We start from the raw sequence: 24,282 nt of genomic DNA on the forward strand, positions 1-24,282 counted from the left end.
CATAGTGTTTTCATATTCTGCCAGACTATTTTATTTGAGCATGCTTCAGCTGAACTGAAACTTGAAACATTTTAAATGTTCCAGATTTGGTCAGGGTTTTGCCTGCTGCACCTCACTTTTCTCCTCTCTCTTGTACATGCCTGTGTAGTAGCTCACCTTCCAACATTTTCAGTTCTGAACCTCTCATTACCTCATACTTAAAGCCAAGGATTTTGCAGTATTGGTGGCCTCTAAGAAGAGGCAGAAAAAGACTTGGGAAATTGTAAAGTTATGTTATACAGTGGTGGACAGTTAACCTGCTGGTTTTTTCCAACAACTTACTTTCTCTACTTCCCTTCAGCTGCAACAGCACATGTCCTTGGTTTCATGTCTGGCATACTCAGCTAGTCTGCCTACTGCTGCTCTGAACTCCTGAGTACATAAAGCCTTCTGTAACTAAAGGGAGGTAGGGCAATGGGAAGGCTGGTAGATATACTATGATTGTAGACATGGATTTTGATAGTGGCATCTAATCCATATGTTTTCTCCAAGTTTCTGCTAGTTGGTTACTTCTCCTTAGCTGCTGTATACTGCTGTGTACTCTTGTTATTTTCTTTACCCTTTCCCATACAAGAGACTTCACACTTTTATATAGAATGTACAATATAGGTAGTTTTCAACTTACGACCATAATTGAACCCAAAATTTATGTTGCTAAGTGAGAATTTTTTTAAGTGAGTTTTGCCCGATTTTATAATTTTTCTCACTCTATTTGTTAAATGAATTGCTGAAGTTCTTAAATTAGTAATATGGTTGTTAAATGAATCTAGTTTCCCTATTCACTTTGCTTGTCAGAAAGTTGCAAAAGAGAATCACATGACTCTGGGACACTGCAACTGTCATAAAAGTGAGTCAGTTGTCAAGTAGCTGAATCTAAATTATGTGACCATGGGGATGCTGCAAAGGTTGCAAGTGTGAAAACTGGTCATAAGTCACTTTTTTCAGTGTTGTTATAACTTCGAGCAATCACTAATTGAATTGTTGTAAGTCGAGGACTACTGTATACTTTGTCAGTCCTATATCTGGAAAAAAATGTGTGTTTCAGTTCAGACATGGACTAACCATAATTAGTTGTTGAATGCATGGACAATTTTGCACATCCCTACACCAAAATTGTAATATCTGACATCAGAGATCTCATTTTAGCCTTTATAGGACTGGAGGTTTTCTTAACACCTCTGGAGATATTCTTAGTTATTTTTGTGATTCCTATATATAGAAAAATGACTGGAAATACAAATATTATAATGCATTGTATGTGTGTGTATTTAGATACAAGCTTGGATTGGGTTGATTTGTTGCCATTTAGAAGTCTTTATATTTTAATTATTTTAATAGTTAACAACAAAGAATTAACGAGTTTGATTCACACATTATAGTGTGTATTTTTAAAAATCATAATACTTTTTAAAACCATAGTAGCTTGATTTATATATTCAGTAAGCCACTATGGGTACATTCACATAGCGTGGTTATTGTGGTTTATACCAGACAAATATGTAATCAGACTTGAATAGCTACAATTTAACTTAACATTAAAACTTTTTTTCTGATTGAGGATCAGAGCAGAATGTTCAAGTTCCTTTCTACAGATGGAACAGGTTTTGGTTTTAGTTTTCCTACTATGATTTTCCTTCATTTTACCTCACAGTGTGAAGAACAGCAGGTTGATCAGGTGAATTTTACTGTTTGTTGGTGGATATATTGTGAAGATGCTCACCTCCCACTCAGAAGGTTGAGAGTTCAGTCCTAGGTAGCGACAGATGTTTCTTTTCTAGGGCACACAGAAAAAAATTCCTGCAAACACTGTGATGTCATGAAGGGCATCTGGCTAAATGCTCAGCTCCATCCAGTTGCCCCAACTCTAACCTAAAGTAAGAGATTACAGGGTCATAAAAGGAGAGAGTTAGTAGATTATTGCACTTTTGGGGTGTCTCTGTTTTACATCTCTGGTAGTTGTTAGAGATAGTTTCTGGAGTTGCAGAGATTTAATTATACATTTCATAATGTTTGTAGTTTCATGTTTCTTATATAGGAAAAATGTATTTTTTCCAATAGGGATATTAGTATTCTTTCAAGTTAAGAGAATGTAAGAATTTACATGGTAACTATGTTTCAGGTTTTACTTTTTAGAATACAAAAAAAATCCAATATTATCCATACTTATAAGCCTTTATATATGTTTTGTAATTAATCTCCAAATTCCAAGGCTAAGACCAAGATATCATTGCCATGGAAACATAATATAGAAGACATTAAGAGGACATGGAGCGCATCATCAAAGATTAATTGTTGTACGTTGCATAAAATAGAAGTGTGAAATATTTTCAGTAGTTTCAACAAATGGTAGTGTTGAGCCGTGGTCAATGACAGTTAAGCTTGAAACATGCAAGTAGTTTATACACTAGCTATAGAGTTTAGCTCTTAAATCAGGGAATAAAGCAGTATTCTTTCTGGTTCTTAGCTAAAGTCAGGTAGCTTTTCCCTCATAGATTTTGTAAGATGAAGTTATTTTTCCTCCAGTTAGCTAATAGTATTTTACAAGGGGATCTTCTGGTCTTCTGTAAATACAGAGTTAACATTTGGGAAATGCAACAATATTTGTTCAAAAGTAAGTGAATTCAAAAGATTTTTCTAGCTATCAAGCATGACAGTCTGCAAATGAGAAAAATTATCCTTAATAGAGTCAGGCCCTAAGACATTTAGTAGTACAATGAATTTGGGAAAACGAGGTATTTGCAATCCAGATGCTACACTTTCCATTTATTGAAGTTAATAAATAATAACTGGGTAGAGTGTACTTTATCATAATGTAATTGAATGGATCTGTTGCTGGTTTGGATGGATTAGAAAATGTAGCTGATACCTCATCTGGCTGGGGCTATACACACTCTCCTAAAGCCTACATATTTTTAATGAACTAACAGACTTGCTGAGTTCCATGTATTGTCTAGATACCTAAGCACTAGGAGCAATAAATAAATCCTATCAATAAATAAACAAACCAGTGGAAGATTATACACTACTCAAAAAAAAATAAAAGGAACACTTAAACAACACAATGTAACTCCACGTCAATCACACTTCTGTGAAATCAAACTGTCCACTTAGGTAGCAACACTGATTGACAATCAATTTCACATGCTGTTGTGCAAATGGAATAGACAACAGTTGGAAAGCATAGGCAGTTAGCAAGACATCCCCAATAAAGGAGTGGTTCTGCAGGTGGTGACCACAGACCACTTCTCAGTTCCTATGCTTTCTGGCTGATGGTTTGGTCACTTTTGAATGCTGGCGGTGCTTTCACTCTAGTGGCAGCATGAGACGGAGTCTACAACCCACACAAGTGGCTCAGGTAGTGCAGCTCATCCAGGATGGCACATCAATGCGAGCTGTGGCAAGAAGGTTTTCTGTGTCTGTCAGCGTAGTGTCCAGAGCATGGAGGCGCTACCAGGAGACAGGCAGTACATCAGGAGACGTGGAGGAGGCCGTAGGAGGGCAACAACCCAGCATCAGGACTGCTACCTCCGCCTTTGTGCAAGGAGGGACAGGAGGAGCACTACCAGAGCCCTGCAAAATGACCTGCAGTGGGCCACAAATGTGCATGTGCCTGCTCAAACAGTCAGAAACAGACTCCATGAGGGTGGTATGAGGGCCCGACGTCCATAGGTGGGGGTTGTGCTTACAGCCCAACACTGTGCAGGACGTTTGGCATTTGCCAGAGAACACCAAGATTGGCAAATTTGCCATTGGTGCCCTGTGCTCTTCACAGATGAAAGCAGGTTCACACTGAGCAAATGTGACAGACATGACAGGGTCTGGAGACACCGTGGAGAACGTTCTGCTGCCTGAAACATCCTCCAGCATGACCAGTTTGGCAGTGGGTCAGTAATGGTGTGGGGTAGCATTTCTTTAGGGGGCCGCACAGCCCTCCATGTGCTCGCCAGAGGTAGCCTGACTGCCATTAGGTACCAAGATGAGATCCTCAGACCCCTTGTGAGACCATATGCTGGTGCGGTTGGCCCTGGGTTCCTCCTAATGCAAGACAATGCTAGACCTCATGTGGCTGGAGTGTGTCAGCAGTTCCTGCAAGACGGGCATTGATGCTATGGACTGGCCTGCCCGTTCCCCAGACCTGAATCCAATTGAGCACATCTGGGACATCATGTCTCGCTCCATCCACCAACACCACGTTGCACCACAGACTGTCCAGGAGTTGGGGGATTCTTTAGTCCAGGTGTGGGAGGAGATCCTCAGGATACCATCCGCCACCTCATCAGGAGCATGCCCAGGTGTTGTAGGGAAGTCATACAGGCACGTGGAGGCCACACACACTACTGAGCCTCATTTTGACTTTTTTTAAGGACATTACATCAAAGTTGGATCAGCCTGTGGTGTTTTTTTCCACTTTAATTTTGAATGTAACTCCAAATCCAGACCTCCATGGGTTGCTAAATTTGATTTCCATTGATAATTTTTGTGTGATTTTGTTGTCAGCACATTCAACTATGTAATGAACAAAGTATTTAATAAGAATATTTCATTCATTCAGATCTAGGATGTCTTATTTTTGTGTTCCCTTTATTTTTTTGAGCAGTGTATATAATGGCTTTGATATTGAGCAGTAGCTCCATGACTCCATTACTGGCACCCAATCACACCTAGAATTAATCGTCTTAGATGCACCAGAAGGATAATGTTGAAAGAGGGCTAATACTTTCAGTCCAATTCCTACCAAAGGTTAGCCACCAAAACATTTTACTAATATAGTGCAGACCAACTTAAATGGGACTGGGATTTACACATATTGGATATGGAATATTTTTGGTCCTCTCTAAAGCACTTGTTAATGCTCTATAACTTTTTTTGTATTTATAAAATTAAATCAGATTTTAATGCATAAAACACTTGAGAAAAATTGGCATAAGAATATTTCATCCATTTTCTGAAAATAAACTTAATTCATCTTACTGAATATTGTGGTTTTTGTTTTGAAGGTTTTGATGCAGGAGCATACTGAACATTAATGTGACTTACATTGTAATTCAGTGTTGTATCTTGAATGGTTTAGGTCAGAGAACAGAAGTAAATCAATGTCAGCATACATGCTTGACATTCAGAAGGTCTTGGCTTCAGTGCTAGGCATTTGCAGTTAAACATGGATTGAACAGTAGATACTGTAATCAAAAAAAGTTTATTGCATACATTTAAAGGACTATTATCAATAGATACACTGTCATGCGTGGACATATTATAACAATTTAAGAATAAATTCCTATGCTCTAAAATATACCAAAGTACTCTAAGCTGGCTTGTTAAATAAGTACAAATTGTTGGTCATATTCATCATAGTAATATAAATCATATCCAAGGAAACTCTGATATGGTTTACAACCTATGAACTTGTAAACAATGCTTTGTATTATTTGGTTTCAGCTTATTCAGTACATTTAATGGGATATGGAAGACTTGGCTTTGGAGTTCCTAGCATTTCCATTTACAAATTATCTGGTCTGTTTCTGTGGAAATAAAGAGGACAGTTGAACTTCCCTATTCTTCTTAGTTCTGCAATTAAATACTTCAAAACTTTATTAAAGACTAAGCTGTAAACTGACTTAATTCACTGTTGATAGGTCTTGTATCAGGAATACTTAAAATTTATTGGTTTAACATTTTTATTGAGGTATAAGATAAAATAAGATACAAAATACATTAGAAAGTAGGAGAATGGTGGGGTAGAAGAGGGGGAAGAGAAGTGAGGAAGGGTAGGAAAAAAAGAAAAAAAGCATTGATTTCTAACTCTTTCTGTTGCAGTAAAATAAGGCATTAACATCAAATCACAACTTTTTGTTTTTTCATTATGTAAACAAGCCATTTCTATAAAGATCTATCAGACTAATTGGTAAAACCAAAAATCAAAGTTTCATTCTTTTCCACTTCAAGCACAAATGGAATGCTTAAAATCCATTTAAAAAACTTACTACTAGTTTTTTTTTTACATGAAAGTCTCAATAAATCTCAGGGTTTTTGGTTAGGAAATGAGGCAGCATTCTTTACACTTGTCAGCTAAAGGTATCTTTTACATCTTTTGCAAGAGAATGCTAATTTTTAAAAAATTAAATAGTACTGTTTGAACCTTGAAACATATTCATATTCAGTTGTAAAAATGAAATTTAGTTTATGCTGAAATAAATGTTTATTGGTATGCCACTATCTGCTGAAACGAGGACCCAAGCTTAGTTTTAGCATCATGTAAGTGGCATTATGTGTACTAAAATCCTACGCCGTATGGTTATTTATAGTATAGCTTCTGTGCACGCTTCCCCATGGTCGTCAGCACCAAATATCATCTTACTCAGAAGAGAGAAACTAGTATGTTGTAATGTTAATTGCCATGTAATTAGTTCTCACTTTTTTCTATATGTTTTTATTTATTTATTGAGGAATGACACTGGTTTATAATAACATGCCTGTGTATGAACCATCATAGAGTAGAACACATGAATAGGTACAAACTGGTACTGGATGTGTTTACATTTCATCATTGATTGACTGATTATGTGCAATCAAGTTGGTGTTGACTCTTAGTTACCACATACATATTATCCAGGAGAATCTGCTCCTAATGTATATCATCAGGTCATACAGCAGATAGGTGACTACTTGAAAGATATCTGAGAGAAGAAATCATTATTTTAGCAATAGCTGTTCCAGACAAAGTTGCCTGTTTTCAGAAATAGGTAGGAAAGGCACGTCTTATATTTGGGATGCATTTTGAGGTGGGAAATAATAACAACATGAGATAATGAGATGCAAAAAAATGGTTGCAAGTAGCATATGTATGGATGCAGATAAGGCCAAAGAGGGAAATTCTTCAGATGTTTGTATCTTTGCTCTTTCCCCTAGAAACACTCATATGTTTAATGCATAGTTTTGAATTGCATATAACTTATATGACCTTTTAGTGTGTCATGTTATAAAAATCAAAAGTAGTTTGGACTTCTTTACCACAGCTGTTCAGACAGTCTGTTGAAGAACAGCTACTTAATAGTAGTTTAATTCTGTTGAAAAATCAAGTTCACTGAGAGAAGATATCCAAACACTATTTTGAAAGAACTTAAAAACAGCTAAAGTAATAAATCACTTTGAGTATATATTTTCCTTGAACATATTACTTAATATGTAAATAGAATATATGTAGAATATATTCCATAAGGGAACAATTCAGTCCTGGAGCATTACATTTTCTCCTCAAATGTCCTGGGTATTTCTCGGTGCTACCCTCTGTTATTTAAGAAAGATTTAAGTCTGGGGAAAAACTGGATCCTTGAAAAAGAATGGAATTCTAGTCTTTAGGAGCCAATTTGGCTCCTACGCATAATGTATAAAGCATCAAGAATTAAAATTCATGGAGGTAGCAATGTGTAACTTGTTTAGTATCACAACAAAATAAGGTTAATTTGCATGTTTTGTAGCTGCTGCTAAATTTTGTGAGTGCTTTGAGTTTGTTCCATAAGAGAGCAGGAGCAATTATGCCTCATCTTTTTGAGTTGCACTTAGAAATATAAAATCTCTCTAAATCAAACAAAAGGAACTCTAAATAAATACAAGACATAAAATGATCTGTGACCAGGCTTCTTCATGCTGAGTTCACTGATAAGCTAAATTCTAAAATGAAATATTAAATCCCGAACTAATTTAAAACAAGGCTTTTCAGAATTACTGGCCTTCTTTCCCTATGTTGCATTTTTTGTTGGAAGAGAATGTTTTTTAGAGTTGGTTTTCTATAAACAGCCTGTGAATTCAACTGATACACATAGATATGCTTACACTTTAATATGCTCTTGGAGTTTCTTTAAAATGCGTGTTATATTATGAGGATTCTAAATTAGTGTGCATATTTGGAGTTTATTTTCCATTTATTGCAATAAATAGAATGGTATGTAAATGTAAAGTATCTCACAATTATTCTGGAGAGTCTCTGATGAAGTTGATTGGATATGATGATCATCAACATTGCCATTTGGAGAATAGCTGGTTTTGAAGAACTTTGTGAAAATACATTCGAATCCATTTATTCACGCAAGCCTTTCCATAAAAAATAATATTTCCCTATGCTGGGTTATTAATTTTAATATTTAATATTTTAATATTTAGTATTTGAGAGGTTGCCACAAAGAGGAGGGGGTCAACTTATTTTCCAAAGCACCAGAGGAAAGGACAAGAAACAATGGATGGAAACTCACGTGGAATTAGAAACGTTCTAATAGTAAGACAATTAACCAGTGGAACAGCTTGCCATCAGAAGTTGTGGGTGCTTCATCACTGGAGGATTTTAAGAAGGGACTGGACAGTCACTTGTTTGAAATGATATAGGATCTCCTGCTTGAGGAGGGGGTTGGACTAGAAGACCTCCAAGGTCCCTTTCAGCTCTATTCTGATTGAATATTGGTACCAAAAACAATTATGCTGATGGCTATTGGTTGGCTTTGTCAGTTCTTTATAGTTTCACTATAGCACTTGCATTATATCTTTGTTGGTCACATTGAAAAAATTGTGCCATTAAAGGTGATCTTTACATATAAATAATTAGAAAATGTTCACTTTGGAATATTTGATTTTAATATACCATTTGTTAGTGAATGGCTATGATTTTTAGTTTAAAAAGTTATTTTGAAAATAGAGTACTGGTAGTTGTCGATGTACAATCACTTGTTTAGTGACAGTTTGAAATTACAATGGCACTGAAAAACGTGACTTATGATCAATTTTCACATTTACCACCATTGCAGCATCCCTCTGGCCATATGGATCAAAACTCAGGCGCTTGGCAATTGGCTTATATTTATGATGGCGGTTGCAGTGTCAGGAGGTTATGTGATCACCTTTTAGAAAAGATAACCTTGTCACTTTTCTGTGTACACAATGACACACATTAAAATGAGATTCCAATGCCTGCTCTCAAAAGAAGTACACACACACACACACACACACACACACACACACACACATTATACATCATCATTTTAGCCATTGTCTAGCCATTGAAGGCTTCTTCCGCATGTTTCCATACAGTCCTGGACTTTCTTTTGCCAATTGGGCCCTCAATATTTGCTGATGTTCTTGATACATCTTGTTTTAGGTCTCTTTTGTGGATGCTTTTTATCAAGTGGAATCCATTCTATGATGCTGTGGTCCACCTACCATCAGTTTTTCTTGCTATGTTTCCATTCCATTTCCATTGCAATTCTTTTACTCTCTTGATGATATTGTATATGTTTGTTTGTTCTCTAATCCACGTGCAGGTCTTTGTATCTTGTCTTGTAATGTCAAGCATGTATCTTTCCATAGCCCTTAGCTTTTGTATCAATTGTGAGGTTAGTGACCATGTTTCACTGACATATGTTATAGCAGGTAGCACACATTGACTGTAAATCTTTCTTTTCAGGCATAGGGGGATGTTTTTCTTGAAAATTAGCTTAGCTGGCCGAATGCCTGTCAACCACATCAATTTTGTTTATTGTATCACCTTCCATTGAGATCCATTGGCCAAGGTATATGTAATGGTCTACTATGTCTAGTTCTTCTCCAGATATATATATTTTTCTTTCTTTGGTGAATTTATTGAACGTAACCTGAATCTTTTCAGGTTTCTTTTCCAGCCAAGTGGTTCTCCTTCTTTGTGCAACTCTTGTATGTGTCTTTGTAGCTCTTCTGGGACTTGTGAGAAGAGAAGAATATCATCTGCAAATCTTAAGTGATTTAATTAGGCTTCTTTGATTTTTATTCCATCTTTTGACCAGTCTAGTTTGCAAAATACTTCTTCAAGGCAGGTTGAGAAAAGGATAGATGACATTGTATCGCCTTGTGGTACACCTCGTTTTATGTTGATTTCCACTTTAAGATCATTAAGGGAAATTGTTGCCATTGTTTTTTTAATATATTAATCATAGTAAGCTTATGTAAGCAGTGTCTACACTTTGGTTGAGCAATGCATTAATGATTGCTTGCTGAAATACTGAGTCAAATTCCTTTTAGTAGTCAATGAAAGCCATGCACAAAGACATGCTATACTTGTTGTGTCTTTCAATGACTTGCTGAACAACCTGGATGTGATCCATTATGTTGTAGCCTCTTCTGAAATCTGCCTGCTCTTTTGGCTGTGTATCATTTAATGTTCTCAATATTCTTTTTGCTATTATCTCGGTGAAAATCTTGTAGATGACTGAAAGAAGGTTTTATTGGGTGATGGCTTTTAAAATCAGCTTATCGGCCCATTTTTTGTATATAAGAGTCACTTCAGGATGTTTCCATGCATCAGGTATTTTTTCTTCTCTGAGGCACCTCAGTTTTGCTAGTATCTTGTGTAAACTGTGACCACCAGCTTTCAGCATTTCAGCTGTATCATATTCATTCCTGGAGCCTTGCTATTTTTCATTGATTTTATGACACTTGATACTTCCTCCATTAGGATATCTGGCATTTCCTCTTTCGTGGGTGTATACATACACATACATTAATCAGTCCATTTTGACTACATAATGTAAAATAGAGTATTGAAAGTTAACAAGGTTGATACTATATGCTACAAAGCTATTACAGAATCTAGTTCTTTTTCGGATACTAAGAAGCCTCCTCCTAAAAGGTAACAAACAAAACTGGTCATAGAGACAATGTGTAGCATCCCTGACAATACTGTGGACCCTGGTCAAGCAGTGCTTATATTTCATGTCCAGGATAAAAGGAAGTCAACTTCCAATAATCTTTTCTGCTATCCTCATCACTTTCTGCACAGCCTTCCTGTTTGAAACAATAATACTTCCAAACCAAACAGTAATACAACATTACAGGATGCTTTAAATTGTAGAAAGTACTAAGAACTGGGAAGGAAGGTATGCTTGTCTCATATGATGCAGAAAGTGCAGGCGCTGCTCTGCCCACTTCATCACTGTCTCACTTCAGAAACGTAATACTACTAAACCTTCACAGTTGAATCTTTAATAGACAGAGGTGTATGCAGTGCCTGTCTTTTCTGAAATCGACAATGATCTCTCTTGTTTTTCCTACATTTAAAACCAAGCTGTTCTTATTACGCCGGTCCACCAAACTACCTCATCCCTGTAAACACCCTCAATTTCATCCTGAATAAGGCCCACTATTGTAGTATCACCTGCATACTTTACAATATTATTGGTAGCAAACTTTGCACAACAATCATGGGTCAACAGGAAGAACAACAATGGACTTAGGACACAGCCCTGAGGAGAACATATTAGTCCCAGTTGCCGTATACTGGGGTCTATCAGAGAGAAAATCAAGAATTCAGTTGCACAAAGGAGTATTAAAGCCTAAAAAGCCCAGTTTATCTACTAAATGCTAAGGAATGGTCATGCCAAACTAAAGTCAACAACCAGCATTCGTGCATGAGTAGTTCTTTCCTCTAAGTGCATCAAGCTCAGGTGCAGAACAGAGAAATAGCATCCTATATGGAGTGATTCACCTGGTAAGCAAACTAAAGTGAGTCAAATGCTAGAGACAGGCTGGATATAATAAAACCCTTTATCAGCTTTTCAAAACATTTCATAATGATGGACATCAGTGCAACTGGATGATAATGTACTTTATTTATTTAGCACTGGCTAAATAATTGCAGTCTTAAACCATGAAGGAATGAAAGATTGAAAATATATGTAAGAACACAAGACAACTTATCTATGCACTTCCTAAGAACTTGCCCAGGCCTTCCGTTTTCTAAATAGAAACTTTCCACAATGTCCTCCAGGCAGAGGTAATGTCAAAACTAAGCATTTGCTCATCAGGATGAGGCAAGTTTTCATCGCAGGGCTACTATTTGATGCTTTGAATCTTCCAAAAAATGTATTCAGCTGGTTTAAAAACTTGTGTCACCATTATAACATGATGGAACCACCTTATAGTCTTTTACGATTTTCTGACAAGCAAAGTGGGGAGCCCAGATTAATTAACAATCATGTTACCAACTTAACAACTGCAGCATTTCACTTAACAAATTGTGGCAAGAAAGTTTGTAAAATGGGGCAAAATTCACTTTAACTGTGTTGCTTAGCAAGGAAAATTTTGGGCTCACTTGTGGTTGTAAATCACAAACTACCTATAATAGATTTTTTTAAAAAATTAAGCAATTCATAGAGGTACTTCTGATTTTGTTCATTACATTGCTGGTGTGACCTCAAGTTGTATAAGGCTGTGAGTGAAAAATTCTAATGTTGAATATACCAAAGATTCAAAATTCCCCCCCCCCCCTTTGGCATATAACATACTAAAGTGCTTTTGAAGGTTTCTTTTTTATATATGAGCTGTTTTTAAGCTTGTACTTAGGAGTATACTTTGAGAAACACATAGTATGCACTTTGAATCGAATTCATTATTTAGTATGGGCCTGAGATTATTTTTGTAATAGTTACGTTTTAAGATTTATTTTAAGAATTGAGTATTAAACATGTTCTTTTTGTAATAACTATAAAAAGCATACAATCAGAATTCTTTTTTCTCTCTTAAAGCTTGCATTTACCAGAGATGGACTCTGTGGTCTGTGGAATGAAATGGTCAAAGATGGAGAAATTGTATATACTGGAATAGAAGTTACCCAAAGTGGTGAAACATCTCCACGAAAAGGTAAATTTTCTTACGTTAAACATTTGCAAGTCAAAGCTTAAGGGCCACATATGGTCCTTGAATCTCTTTTTGTGGCCCTGGAATATTCCTCTTATTGGAATAATAACAAAAAATCAGTTTATCTTCATTTTAAAGTGAGAGATACACAATATTTGAAGTAAGCCCTAAAATAAACATAGTTCTGTAACAAATCTTCCCTTATCAAAGCCAGGATTTAAAAAAACAACAATCTGCACTTACGTGACAGATCTGCCTACTTTGCACAGTGATTCTGCTCATGAGGGCCCTTGGCTCCCCCCAAATGTAAAGTGTAGGTGTATCACCATTCCCAAGAGGTTGCTCACACATCTGCGTGTATGATATGGATAATGTTTTTGTTTATTAATAAAGCTATTTCCTAGTTTATATTACTGCTTTTGAAATAAGCATAAGGGATTTATCAGAATATAATGTGAACCTTGCTTGAAAATATGAGATAGGAAAGAATATCAAGGAATAGTGTTTAGACAGTAGTTAATATAAAGCACTATTTAAAAAAAACCCCGAGAGCCCTGGTTCAACCAATCTGACTCAGCGTTTGTCTAAATGAATTATGAATTCCACATTTTTTGTTCAGTGCTGAACAAAACAGGGCCTGAATAGAGCACAAAGCCTTTTTGTACATAACTGAATGACAAATTTTCTTCATTTCAGCCACATAATAAAGGGTGGTGAAAAGGAGTTACGTTGAAACTATTTTAAACAATTTTAAATCAGAGAGTCCTTACTATTCTCTATTCACCTTACATAAAAAAATAGTCACAATCTAACTTTGCAAAACACAGTTGTCACAGTTTTTCCGTACTGTTCTCTCTCTAAAATATCAGATTGGGCAGCCACAAAAATAATTAAAAGAAATTCGGCTTTCCATAATTATATGTAGACTTTAGTGTTGTAATACATCTCCAAAATGTTAACCATTTCAGTTATGATGTAGGTTCTTGTAGCTCAATTTAGAGATGAGAAAACAAACCATTGACACTAGGCAACTATTGACTAAAATGTGAAGAGAAATAAACACTGTGTAAAATATAAAAATTAAATAAATGGGGGAAAATTAGATTTAATAATGTTTTAACGGTAGTTTGTGTGTGAAGTAAACATTGATTTTCAGAACATGGTTGACAATGCAATACAGATTTTTAGGTAGAAGAGTAATGGAGTTGTCAAGTGAAAGAGGAGATGAGGCATCTATGGCAGTTGAGTTTCTTCTTCTGCCTCTCCTGACTTCCCCACGCAAGACTAATATTAGAGTGAATATGAGGATACAGAATAAGCTTTTGAATACGTTGACTGACACATTCTTAGATGCAAAAGTGATTGCTTAAAAAAAGAAAGTTTTTTATAGTTGTATTTGTGGTTTCTAAAACCCCATAGATGAAAGCACTGAAGGCCAGACTGGATCAAAGAAAGAAGATCAGAATGACAAAGAGAGGAAAGATGAGGATGATACACCACCACCTACCTATAAAGCTAAATCAATTGTGGAAAGTTGGATTTGGGGAAAACAGCCAGGTAATATCTTTAAAAAATAGAACTTAAATAAGACAATTCCCCCTCTCCTTTTATTGAAGATGTTCTGTTAATTTAAGCAGTCAATTTAATATGTATTTTGTTTTAAATAATACAGCAAATACTACAATCATATAAATTGTTAAATACTTTCCAAGAAATGAATTTTGGCACATTAGCAGAATGAACCTAGAATCTTTGCTGACATAGGAAATATTATAGCAATATTTCTTCTCTCTTTATTTTGTAGTATCCACTGGCTTTCAATATTTTTTGTGGCCATTGTGTAGAAAGACCTTACTAACAAAATTAGTTACTCATTTGGGAGCTGAGCATTTTATTTCTGTGATACATCTGTACATGTAGAAAAGTGTCTCTTGTTTCTTTTGTTTCTGCTATTGTTACATATTAAACTAGGAATTCACTCAAATGACCAAACTAGTTCACAAAAACATTGTGAACTATAACCTTGTAGCCATGAAAGTATCAAATGCTAAAATAATAGCTTGATAGCCACTTGTTTAAGAAATGTGTTAATACAGGCAGTCTTCAGATTATAATGGCAATTCAGACAAAGCTTCCACCGCTAAGCAATGCAGTTATAAAGCATGATGTATTGTGATAGTATTGCTTAGTGACAGAAATCATAGCAGTCCTAACACCCAGACCATGCAGATTATTAAGTGGGAAAAGGTGGGAGTCCCAGGTGAGCTGGCCAGTAAGTGCATGGCTGCTGTGGGGTGTTGCTGAAGACAGACGCTTAAAAATGCAGATGGGTATGTGGAAGCCACCGGACTGGGTAATTGGGGTGCTGTGGGTAGGCACTCTATAATGGAGGCCAGTGAAAAAGTGACAGGAATGACTTCTGAGTTCCTGCTAGCTTTCCCATTGACATTACTTGTGGAAAACCAAAAGGGAATATCAGAAAACACAGTTGCATGATTGCATCTTGCTATGACATCATAATCACAAGTAGACACCAAGTGCCTGGTTTGCAAACACATGATTGTGAAAGATATAATTTTACTGGCTGTCGTAAATCCCGCTTGTTCATCACAATCATAACTTGGAATAGGTGGTGAATGAGTGGTCATAATTCAAGAAATACCTATATTATAGCTTAAAAAGATAGTTATGTTTTTTTTAAATGATAGCTTATTCTGTGGATCTAAATTAATCAGCCCTGGAATAGATTAATTAAATGAAATGAAAATTAGGGTAGTCCCATATCTTTACCTATTTGTATTCTGATATTACTCTTGGTTAAAACAATATAAAAGTTGGCTATGTGTCTTTTGGCCCAGGTCACCTCACAGGATTGTCATGTAAAAATGGACTTGGATTGAAGATGTATTTAGTAGAAGAGAGTTCAGGAAGGGAAGGTGTGATATATGTGCATAAACATGCATATGTGTATCCCTGGAATTGTTGAAAAGAACTAACTGCTGCTAGTCTGAATATAGTATTTTGCAACATTTTCTCTTCATAGTGACCTCTGTAAATTTATAAAATATTACCTACACAGTGGAGAATCAATACAAATAAAAAATAGTCTTTTCTTAGTAAGTTTAAGCAACATAGGTCTTCCTGCACATGCCTGAGGGACTATACTATTACAGAAAACTTGCAAATGGCTACATGCTGCATGCACTATATTACGTTTATTTACTACTCAAAAGCCTGCCATGGTTATTGCCATAATCCAGCTTTCTAGATTCTGTTATGTGGTTAAATTTTGCTGGCTGTTTTGAAACATTCCCTTTAATAGCCTTACATCAGTGTTTATGTTCACTAAATCAAATTCAACGAAAAGCTTATATACTTCCACTTTAGTATATGTAGACCTCAACTTAAAATCATTTGTTTAGTAATTGTTTAAAATTATGAAGGGGCTGAATAAATGGTGGTTAGGACCAGTCCTCAGAAATCTGACCACACTCCTGTGGTCATCTGCTTGGCAACCATTTTGCAGTTATAATTGATTGTAGCACTCCATAATGATATGATTATGATTTGTGATTTTCCCTGCCAGCTTTCCCAGAAAGTCATTGGGGAAGCTAGCAGGAACAGTTACAAGTTGCTGGCGTAAGTCTCCCCTACTCATGCATACTCCCCCAGCCTCCCTGTGCTTGCATTATGTCAGTCATTTGCACACTTTTGCAGCCTTCCCCTCCCTCATAGTTTTATGCACCCTTGCTCACTCTCTCTGAATCTTACACACCCTCATTCATCCTCCCTAAGCATCTCTGCACCTCCTTTGCACTCTCTCCCATCTGATACCAGTCATTTACCTGCCTGCCAATCTGCTTGCAAGTTGCCTAGAACTTGCAACTTCCTGCCAACCTCCCCATTTTATTTGGTTATGGGAAGCTGACAAGAAGTTATTTCATCTAATGATTATGATTCAATTAAGATGGCAACTCGGACTGCAGCCCTAGCTTAATCATGTAGTTTCTGATAGCATTACTTAGTGATAGAAATTACAGTCCAATTACTGTTGTAATTTGAAGATTACTTGTTGCTATTTATATACCTTGTCTCTTCATTAAGTTAAGTTGCTAATAGGTGTCCTGTATCAAGTGTAATTGGATTGCAACAAATGCAGTGGAATGGAATCCTAGTGAATCTGAAGCTTCTCTTTGTAGAAGGAGTGTGCTAGTTTGTGGTTGTCCAAAAAACTGAAGGAGTTTGTATCCTTTCAGGTTGACAAATGTTATTAAACAAGCATAAGCTTTCATGAGTTATAGCTCACATTTAAATTGGGTGAGGTAGGTAAGGATCTTTAAAAATCTTGAGCAATTGTGATTTGATCTGCAAAAGGTTTAGAAAAAAATGGTTCATTGTTGGATTTTGAAAATAAGTCTAAGCTAACTGAGGATTTTTTATAGTTGACTACTAAGATCACATAGTAATTTTCAGAATCTGAAATGAACCAATAATTAGTACAAAAATAGGAGAATGTCTTCTTTCTGAAATAGAAATTAAATAAATTCAATAATAACTCTTAACAAGAAACCCTTCCCAAAAAACTCATTTAACACTCACCCCCATTACATTTTTGTTATATCTTAACTATGAACATAGTTTAGTAGTTCAAAACTACTGCATATTCAATTGTGAACAGTTTTATACATTTTGCTAAGTGCATTGCTGTTATGTTTGTTATAGATGTCAACGAACTGAAAGACTGCCTTTATGTATTAGTAAAAGAGCAGCAGGTTCTAGCCAAGAAGACCGCTACCACCACCCTCTCTGCTCTCAGGCTGAAGCAGAGGCTTGCTATATTGGAACGCTACTTTATCGCGTTAAACAGGAGCATTCTTCTTGAGAATGTCAAGGTGAAGTGGAAAAGCAGCAATATCCCATTGCTCATGGTGGATAAGAAAAGGTAAAACCTCGATGAAAGAAATCCAGTCTGTTCCCCTCCACATATCCCAGTTCTATCCTACAATAATATCATTAGGATTTTGTTTCTGTACATAAGGGGTTACAGGTAGTCCTCGACTTATGACCACAACGGAACCCAAAATTTATATTGTTAAGCGAAACATTTGTGAAATGAGTTTTGCCTCATTTTATGACCTTTTTTTTGCCACAGTTGTTAAGTGAATCACTGCAGTTGTTATGTTAGTAACATGGTTGTTAAGTGAATCTGGCTTCCCCATTGATTTTTCTTCTCAGAAAGTCATAAAAGGTGATCACATGACCTTGGGATACTGCAACCATCATAAATATGAGTCAGTTGCCAAATGTCTGAATATTGATGATGTGACCAAGGGGATGCCGCCATGGTCATAAGTCTGAAAAATGGTCATAAGTCACTTTTTTCAGTACTGTTGTAACTTTGAATGGTCACTAAACGAACTGTTGTCAATTGAGGACTACCCGTAACATTTTTGTTTTGCATGGAAGATGAATTCTTACAAAGCTTAGGTCAGAATGATGTTTCCTGACTGTGTCCCAGAACCACCTATTTATTGTTTATACCTTTTGAGAAGGTTGGGTTTGATTCCTGGTTTTAAGATTTTTGGGGGGATGGGGGAGGGGAAGTTTGCATAGGATTTAAGCAAGAGATCATTCCTCCATTTCTCTCTTGTAGTCCGAGATCTGTAAGCAAAGGTGTTGAAGGTCTTGCCCGAGTAGGATCCAGAGCAGCTCTTTCATTTGCCTTTGCATTCCTACGGCGAGCTTGGAGATCAGGTATAAGTTACAGGTTGAATACTACATAACTGCCCTAAATTTGCAGATAGTTTTGGTGAAAAAACCCCAAACTCTTCAGTTGCCCCCTGTTTTCACATGCTGTGAAAATATCTACCACAGCTAAAACACATTGCATTCGTAGGTGAGGATGCAGATCTTTGCAGTGAATTATTACAAGAATCTCTAGATGCGCTGCGAGCTCTATCAGAAGCATCCCTATTTGACGAAGGAACAGTATCCTCTGTATGGTTGGAAGTTGTGGAGAGAGCAACTAAATTTCTAAGGTCTGTTGTAACTGGGTAAGTTTTCAAAATACTGTTTGAGCTCGGTCCATGTTTTAATACAAATCGTGTTCCCGAAACATGATTTTGAGCAGGACCATTATTTTTCTTCTGTCTTCCTTTCTTTTTGTTGGAATAAGTTGAAAAAGGCAACTTACTGTTTTTTCATAAGGGTTGAAGAATCTAATAAAATCATCTTTCCTAGCTAGTGTGGCGTTTGATAAATATTGGAATTATAATCTAGAACATTTAAAGCAGCCTCACCATTTGTAGAGGGGAAAGAGTCACATTGATAAATTAAAAATAAACACGGGCTGCAAAGGAACATGTTCCTCAAGCAGCTGTGTGATGGTTAGTGAAATTGTGGCAGTGCCTAGAGCTGGCTGTGAGGCATTGGAGATGCTTGGCAGTGTATTTTTCAGAATGGTGAATTTGTTCACTTTTTAAAGGCTGTTGTGCAGCCCTTATTAGAGAGTAATAGACTTCCTACTCTAAACAACCTGTAATTAAATACTTGGATATCATTTTACTGCTTTAAAAATAGCAACATAAGGAATGTGAACTCTGTCTTACATTTCTTTTTGTTTTGATTCTTTTTGTTTTGATATGTCATTAACATATCTATACATGTTTTTTGTAAATTCACATTAAATTAGGGTCAGCATAATAGCAGTATTGTATGGTTGTTTATAAAGGAATTGGAACAGTAGATCTAGTAGTATGACGAAATGGTATTTAGATACTTTAGGGAAAATATTGGATAATAGCATAGTAGGGTATTAAATTCTGTACTGTGTATATGTGGGTGTGTTTGTAAGTAAGAATATCTGTGCTTTTAAATTAGTGACATCCATGGAGCTCCAGGTTTAAAAGGCTCAGGAAGCATTCCACTGCAAGACCAGCACTTAGCACTTGCTATATTACTGGAGTTGGCTGTTCAGAGAGGCACACTGAGGTAAACTCTTTAAGAGATCTTTCATTGCAGAATCCAGCATCATTTGAACATAATAGTTTCTGGGAACATTTTTAGGTGGGAGAGGAGGGATGTCCTTGAAAAAAAGCAAGAGAAATAGAAGTGACAAGATTTATTCACTCCATGCCTTCAATTTAGTCTCAGTTCTTTTTTCAGCCAAATGTTGTCTGCTGTGATACTATTGCTTCAACTCTGGGATAGTGGAACAAGAGAAACAGATAATGAACGTTCAGCACAGGGAACCAGTGCCCCACTCCTTCCTTTGTTGCAGAGATTTCAGAATATAATTTGTAACAAAGAGATTAACAATACAGAAGAAGAAATTCAGGTTTGTACTTCAGTGCTTCTATTTAGACTATAAGCATGCTTTTCTACATTTGTGGAACAGTATTTATTTATTTATTTATAAAAAGTATAGAACCAGCTTCTTGCTAGTGACCTCATAAATATAAAAATACAATAATACATTTTGAAAAATATATATACTGTAACCAAGGTCCCCCCCAAAACTACCACATAGTCAAAATCCCATACATACCAGATTCAGTTAACAACCTAGTTCTATGGGGAAAGTCAGGTTTTCTGGATGACTAACATCTGGATCATAACGGGGATCTGTTCCATTGGGCACATACCATGACTGAGAAGTACAGTTATTTTGCTGATAATAATCATACTTCAAATTGATAGTTGTGGGACCTTTTTTAAATTGCATTTTATGTATATCTGTAAATTCCCTGAATTATTTTTTATTTCTGAATGCAGTAGAAATGAAATGCAGGGAGATGAAAGTTGAAATAATTCTGTAGTTATCGTTGTAATACGAAACCTGCTATTATTGTGTACATCACTGTTCTGATTATTAGTTCTGTGTACTAAATCCATGATCTGACCTATAAATAAGCTGTCAATTGGATATTTTTGAGTAAAGTGTTGTATAAATCTTGTTAATTATATGTGGATCTGTCATAAAAAAATGTTAAAAATGTTTAGCTCTTTAATATGTGGCTTTAAACAGGTATTGCCTAAGATAATGGATTTAAATGTTGTGGTGTTTATTTTAGATGTTGGCTTATCCACTAAGTCCAAATGAAAACTTCCTAAGATACCTAATACTGCCACAGGACAATGAGCTAGCAATTGATTTAAGGCAAACAGCAGTTGTAGTTATGGCTCACCTGGATCGCCTAGCCACTCCCTGCATGCCCCCACAGTGTAGCTCTCCGACATCTCATAAGGTAATGTACAGCAGATTGGATAAATTAAACTGGGGATATGCTAAAGCTTATGTAAGAGACATTATCTGTAATGGATTTTTAAACTTTGCCCTGCTGCCTCTGAGCCATGCCATAATTTGCCTTTTATGTACATCTCAGTTTCAAGAGCAGTTAATCATGCAGTCTTGTGGATTCTGAATTCCTTGTTTGATGTGGGTTAGGATGCTTTGACTTTTCGTAGATTTTGTAATTGCTAGATTATAGAAGAACTGTCTAATCTTTTAGATCCTTCTCATAAAGATTAAATCAAATTAACGAACTCCAGATATTGTCACTAATATTATTCAAGTTTATGTAATTTTTTTTGAAGCCTGTTCAGTTGCAAGTCTCAACTGAAGTAGTAACATGTTTGAGATTGGGATCATTTATGCAAGATATTAATTATTCTAATTTAAGAATCATTGTTGATATTTTCTCAAATGATGAATTTCCTTCTAGGCTTCTTTGCAGGAGTTTATAGCATGGGGATTAATAGGATGGAAATACTACTCTAATGTCAGTGGTCCAATTCAGTGTGAAGGACTTGCTAGTCTTGGAGTTATACAGATTGCTTGTGCAGAGAAGCGTTTTCTGATCTTGTCCAAAAATGGCCGTGTTTATACACAAGCCTACAATAACGACACATTGGTAGGTGGTTTTTATTTACTTTCTAGCTTCCTTTTACAACAAAAGATAACATTCTTACTGTACAAATTTGAAGCTTGCACTTGAGAAACTGCTCATTTTTCTCAGCTTTAAAATATACTAGACATCCTGTAACCCAGGGCTGTCAAACTCTCCCAGCCTGTGGGCTGGAGGCGTCACACATTGGCCACGCCCGTCCCCATTTTAACGAGGGGGGGAAAAAACTCCTCATACATCATGTGACACCACCATGACAATGTGAGTTTGATACTCCTGCTGTAACCCATTGGACCATACTTTTAGAGAGATTTCTTTTCTAAAGGGAGAAACAGAATGATCATTGGGGGGAGGGCACAGAAAAAAAGTGGAAGTGGGTAGAACTGCCAACTTCCTACTGCCTTTTCCATTGATTTTGCTTATGGAATGCTGGTAGGGGGTGTTGGAAATCACTGTCTTCTCCTCTTCTCCATGTGTGACCCATGGAACTGCCTGTCACTTTGCTGGGGGGTTGGGGAAACAAAGGCAATTGTGGAGTATGAGGAAAACAGAACTTTCCCTCCCCGTCCTGTCATGCCCTCAAGGGCCCTCTCCCTTCAGGGAGGAAGAGAACTCACGTGTTGATTTCTGGTGCTCCCCAGCCAGCCTTAACCTTGCCAGCAAGTGTCTATATATTGCTTCCTTGTCCTTTCCTCACTGCCTACAGTGGTTAAGAGATTTCAAATTTCGGCTTCAATTTCAATTTGGCCAATCACCGTTTATCTGTCAGAACTTGCCCCCAGCCAGTTGGGTGCCGTGGGAGGCAGAAAGAAGGTGTAAATAAAACCCTCCCACCTTCCCTTGCATAATGCAACCTATGGTTTCTGGGAAGTATCGTCGGAAGGCACAGTGATGCTGAAGCAGCCACCACCTTCTAAATTTTGTTCTCATGTGCGTGAAGGGTCCTGGCATTTTGTAAGTTAGCCTATTTGAGTTCAATAACTGTTTCCACTTCCCTCTGGCCCCTGCACCCAAATTGGCTGGCTTTAATTTCACCCACTTGAAGATTAGAAACAAACATACATGAGAGTTTTATTAGTCCATTATATAGATAGCTGTACTGGGATCTTTTTAGTGTTTCAGTTCATGTGTTAATGGACTATGTCTTCTACAATAGTTCAAGCAAACTCAAGTGAATTTAAAGCAATCCTTTAAAAAAAAAAAAGCTTCCATGATGTTTCAGTTCTGCTTTAGAATATTGAAAAGATTAGACCCTGAAATGAGGGATGATCTCACCCAGTGGTTTTGTTAAAAAGAAAATGGAAATAGAAAAAAGTCCTTGTTTTAATGCCTTTGTAACCTATAAATCAGGATATGTGATTACTTTTCCATGTTGAATATAATTACTTAAATATACTTAGTTTGAGTGAAAAGCATTGTTATTCAATTAGTTATTGAAAAGTTTTGAGAATATTCTATAATTTCTTTCTGTAAGGGTTCTTACTTTTTTCTGCTGTTCTGCAATGCAGAGTTTCTATTTGTGTGTTTATTTCTAGGCACCACAACTTGTACAGAGTCTTGCTTCTAGAAATATTGTTAAAATTGCAGCACACTCAGATGGACATCACTATCTGGCTTTAGCTGCAACTGGAGAAGTTTTCTCTTGGGGTTGTGGAGATGGTGGACGACTGGGCCATGGAGATACTGTGTATGTATTTTAGATAGCTTGTGGTAAGAGGCTTGAATGTAAAATGCTTTCTTCCCACTTGCATTTATTGAGTCTAGAAGCAGTAAAAAAAAAATACTGGAAACAAGGGTTATTAGCTTAAAAAATAAACTGAAATTATCTGTTACAAACTGGCATGATGTATAGATGATATTAGACATAATTGTGGGTGCCTTTAATAGAAACCTGGCAAAGCTTGCTGCACTTGCTTTTTAGAGTGTGGCTTTTGATAGATAAACACACACACATAAACATACATTCTTGATCAAGGAAGGAAGGAAAGGAGGAGGAAGGGGGAAGGAAGGCGGGAAGAAAGGAAGGAAGGAAATTATTTATGGCGGAAATTAAATTTCTACATTGTTTTCATTGGTTTCAGTTGGAATTGATAAACTTGGCAAGTGAGAAGCTAGCAGAATCCACGATTTTTGTCCGGATCTGTATCTATTTGAGGCCAATCTTTCTTTTTAAAGGGATTGTTTTATATTCAGGGTTGCCTTCTCCAGGTTAATATAATTTGTTCCGATTTCAATAGTGTATACAATGTTAGCAATGATTGATAGGAAGCTTTCTGCTTCTGTTTTTATTTTTAGCATACTAAATTAGCAGCTGCATTTCTGCTTTGTAATTCTGATGGACATTGATCTGTATTAGGGTCAGATGAGGCAAAAGCTTAGAAAGCAGTAATTCAAACTGTGTGGTTATATATGTGAGTGTAAGAACAGATGATTCTTCAAAGTTTCCAGCATAAAAAATAAAATATTGGAGCGTGTGTTAGAAATATTCCCAACATTAAGAATATTGATTTATGCAGAACATTAACATATTTTAGGGTGCAATCATTCTGATTATAACTAAGACAACAACATTTGCATCTACCCATCTTGCTATAAATTTCTGCAACCAGACAGTTGAATACTATGGCAAATCTGTCTTACATAGCAGTGAAAACTTTGTTTGATAAATATAGCACCATAGTTTTGG

General features: G+C 36.4%; 1 protein-coding gene across 5 annotated transcripts in view; it reads left to right on the top strand.

Annotated features, from left to right (window-relative positions):
- The window catches only part of HERC2 (HECT and RLD domain containing E3 ubiquitin protein ligase 2), a 111,265-nt gene that overhangs the window by 1,981 nt on the left and 85,002 nt on the right, over nucleotides 1-24,282 (top strand). For 3 of the 5 annotated variants that reach the window (XM_087967110.1, XM_087967108.1, XM_087967113.1), the window contains exons 3-12: nucleotides 12,579-12,693; nucleotides 14,110-14,247; nucleotides 17,413-17,632; nucleotides 18,344-18,444; nucleotides 18,587-18,743; nucleotides 19,570-19,680; nucleotides 19,855-20,026; nucleotides 20,763-20,936; nucleotides 21,414-21,602; nucleotides 23,132-23,283. In XM_087967110.1, coding sequence (XP_087823236.1) covers nucleotides 12,579-12,693; nucleotides 14,110-14,247; nucleotides 17,413-17,632; nucleotides 18,344-18,444; nucleotides 18,587-18,743; nucleotides 19,570-19,680; nucleotides 19,855-20,026; nucleotides 20,763-20,936; nucleotides 21,414-21,602; nucleotides 23,132-23,283 — 1,529 coding nt within the window. The remainder of the gene's footprint in view (nucleotides 1-12,578; nucleotides 12,694-14,109; nucleotides 14,248-17,412; nucleotides 17,633-18,343; nucleotides 18,445-18,586; nucleotides 18,744-19,569; nucleotides 19,681-19,854; nucleotides 20,027-20,762; nucleotides 20,937-21,413; nucleotides 21,603-23,131; nucleotides 23,284-24,282) is intronic. The other 2 variants (XM_087967112.1, XM_087967111.1) reach the window with 1 other exon arrangement.

The sequence above is a fragment of the Notechis scutatus genome, chromosome 5 (assembly GCF_049901735.1).
Source record: "Notechis scutatus isolate UNSWTSFEM ecotype Mainland chromosome 5, rNotScu1.2, whole genome shotgun sequence".
NCBI lineage: Eukaryota > Metazoa > Chordata > Lepidosauria > Squamata > Elapidae > Notechis > Notechis scutatus.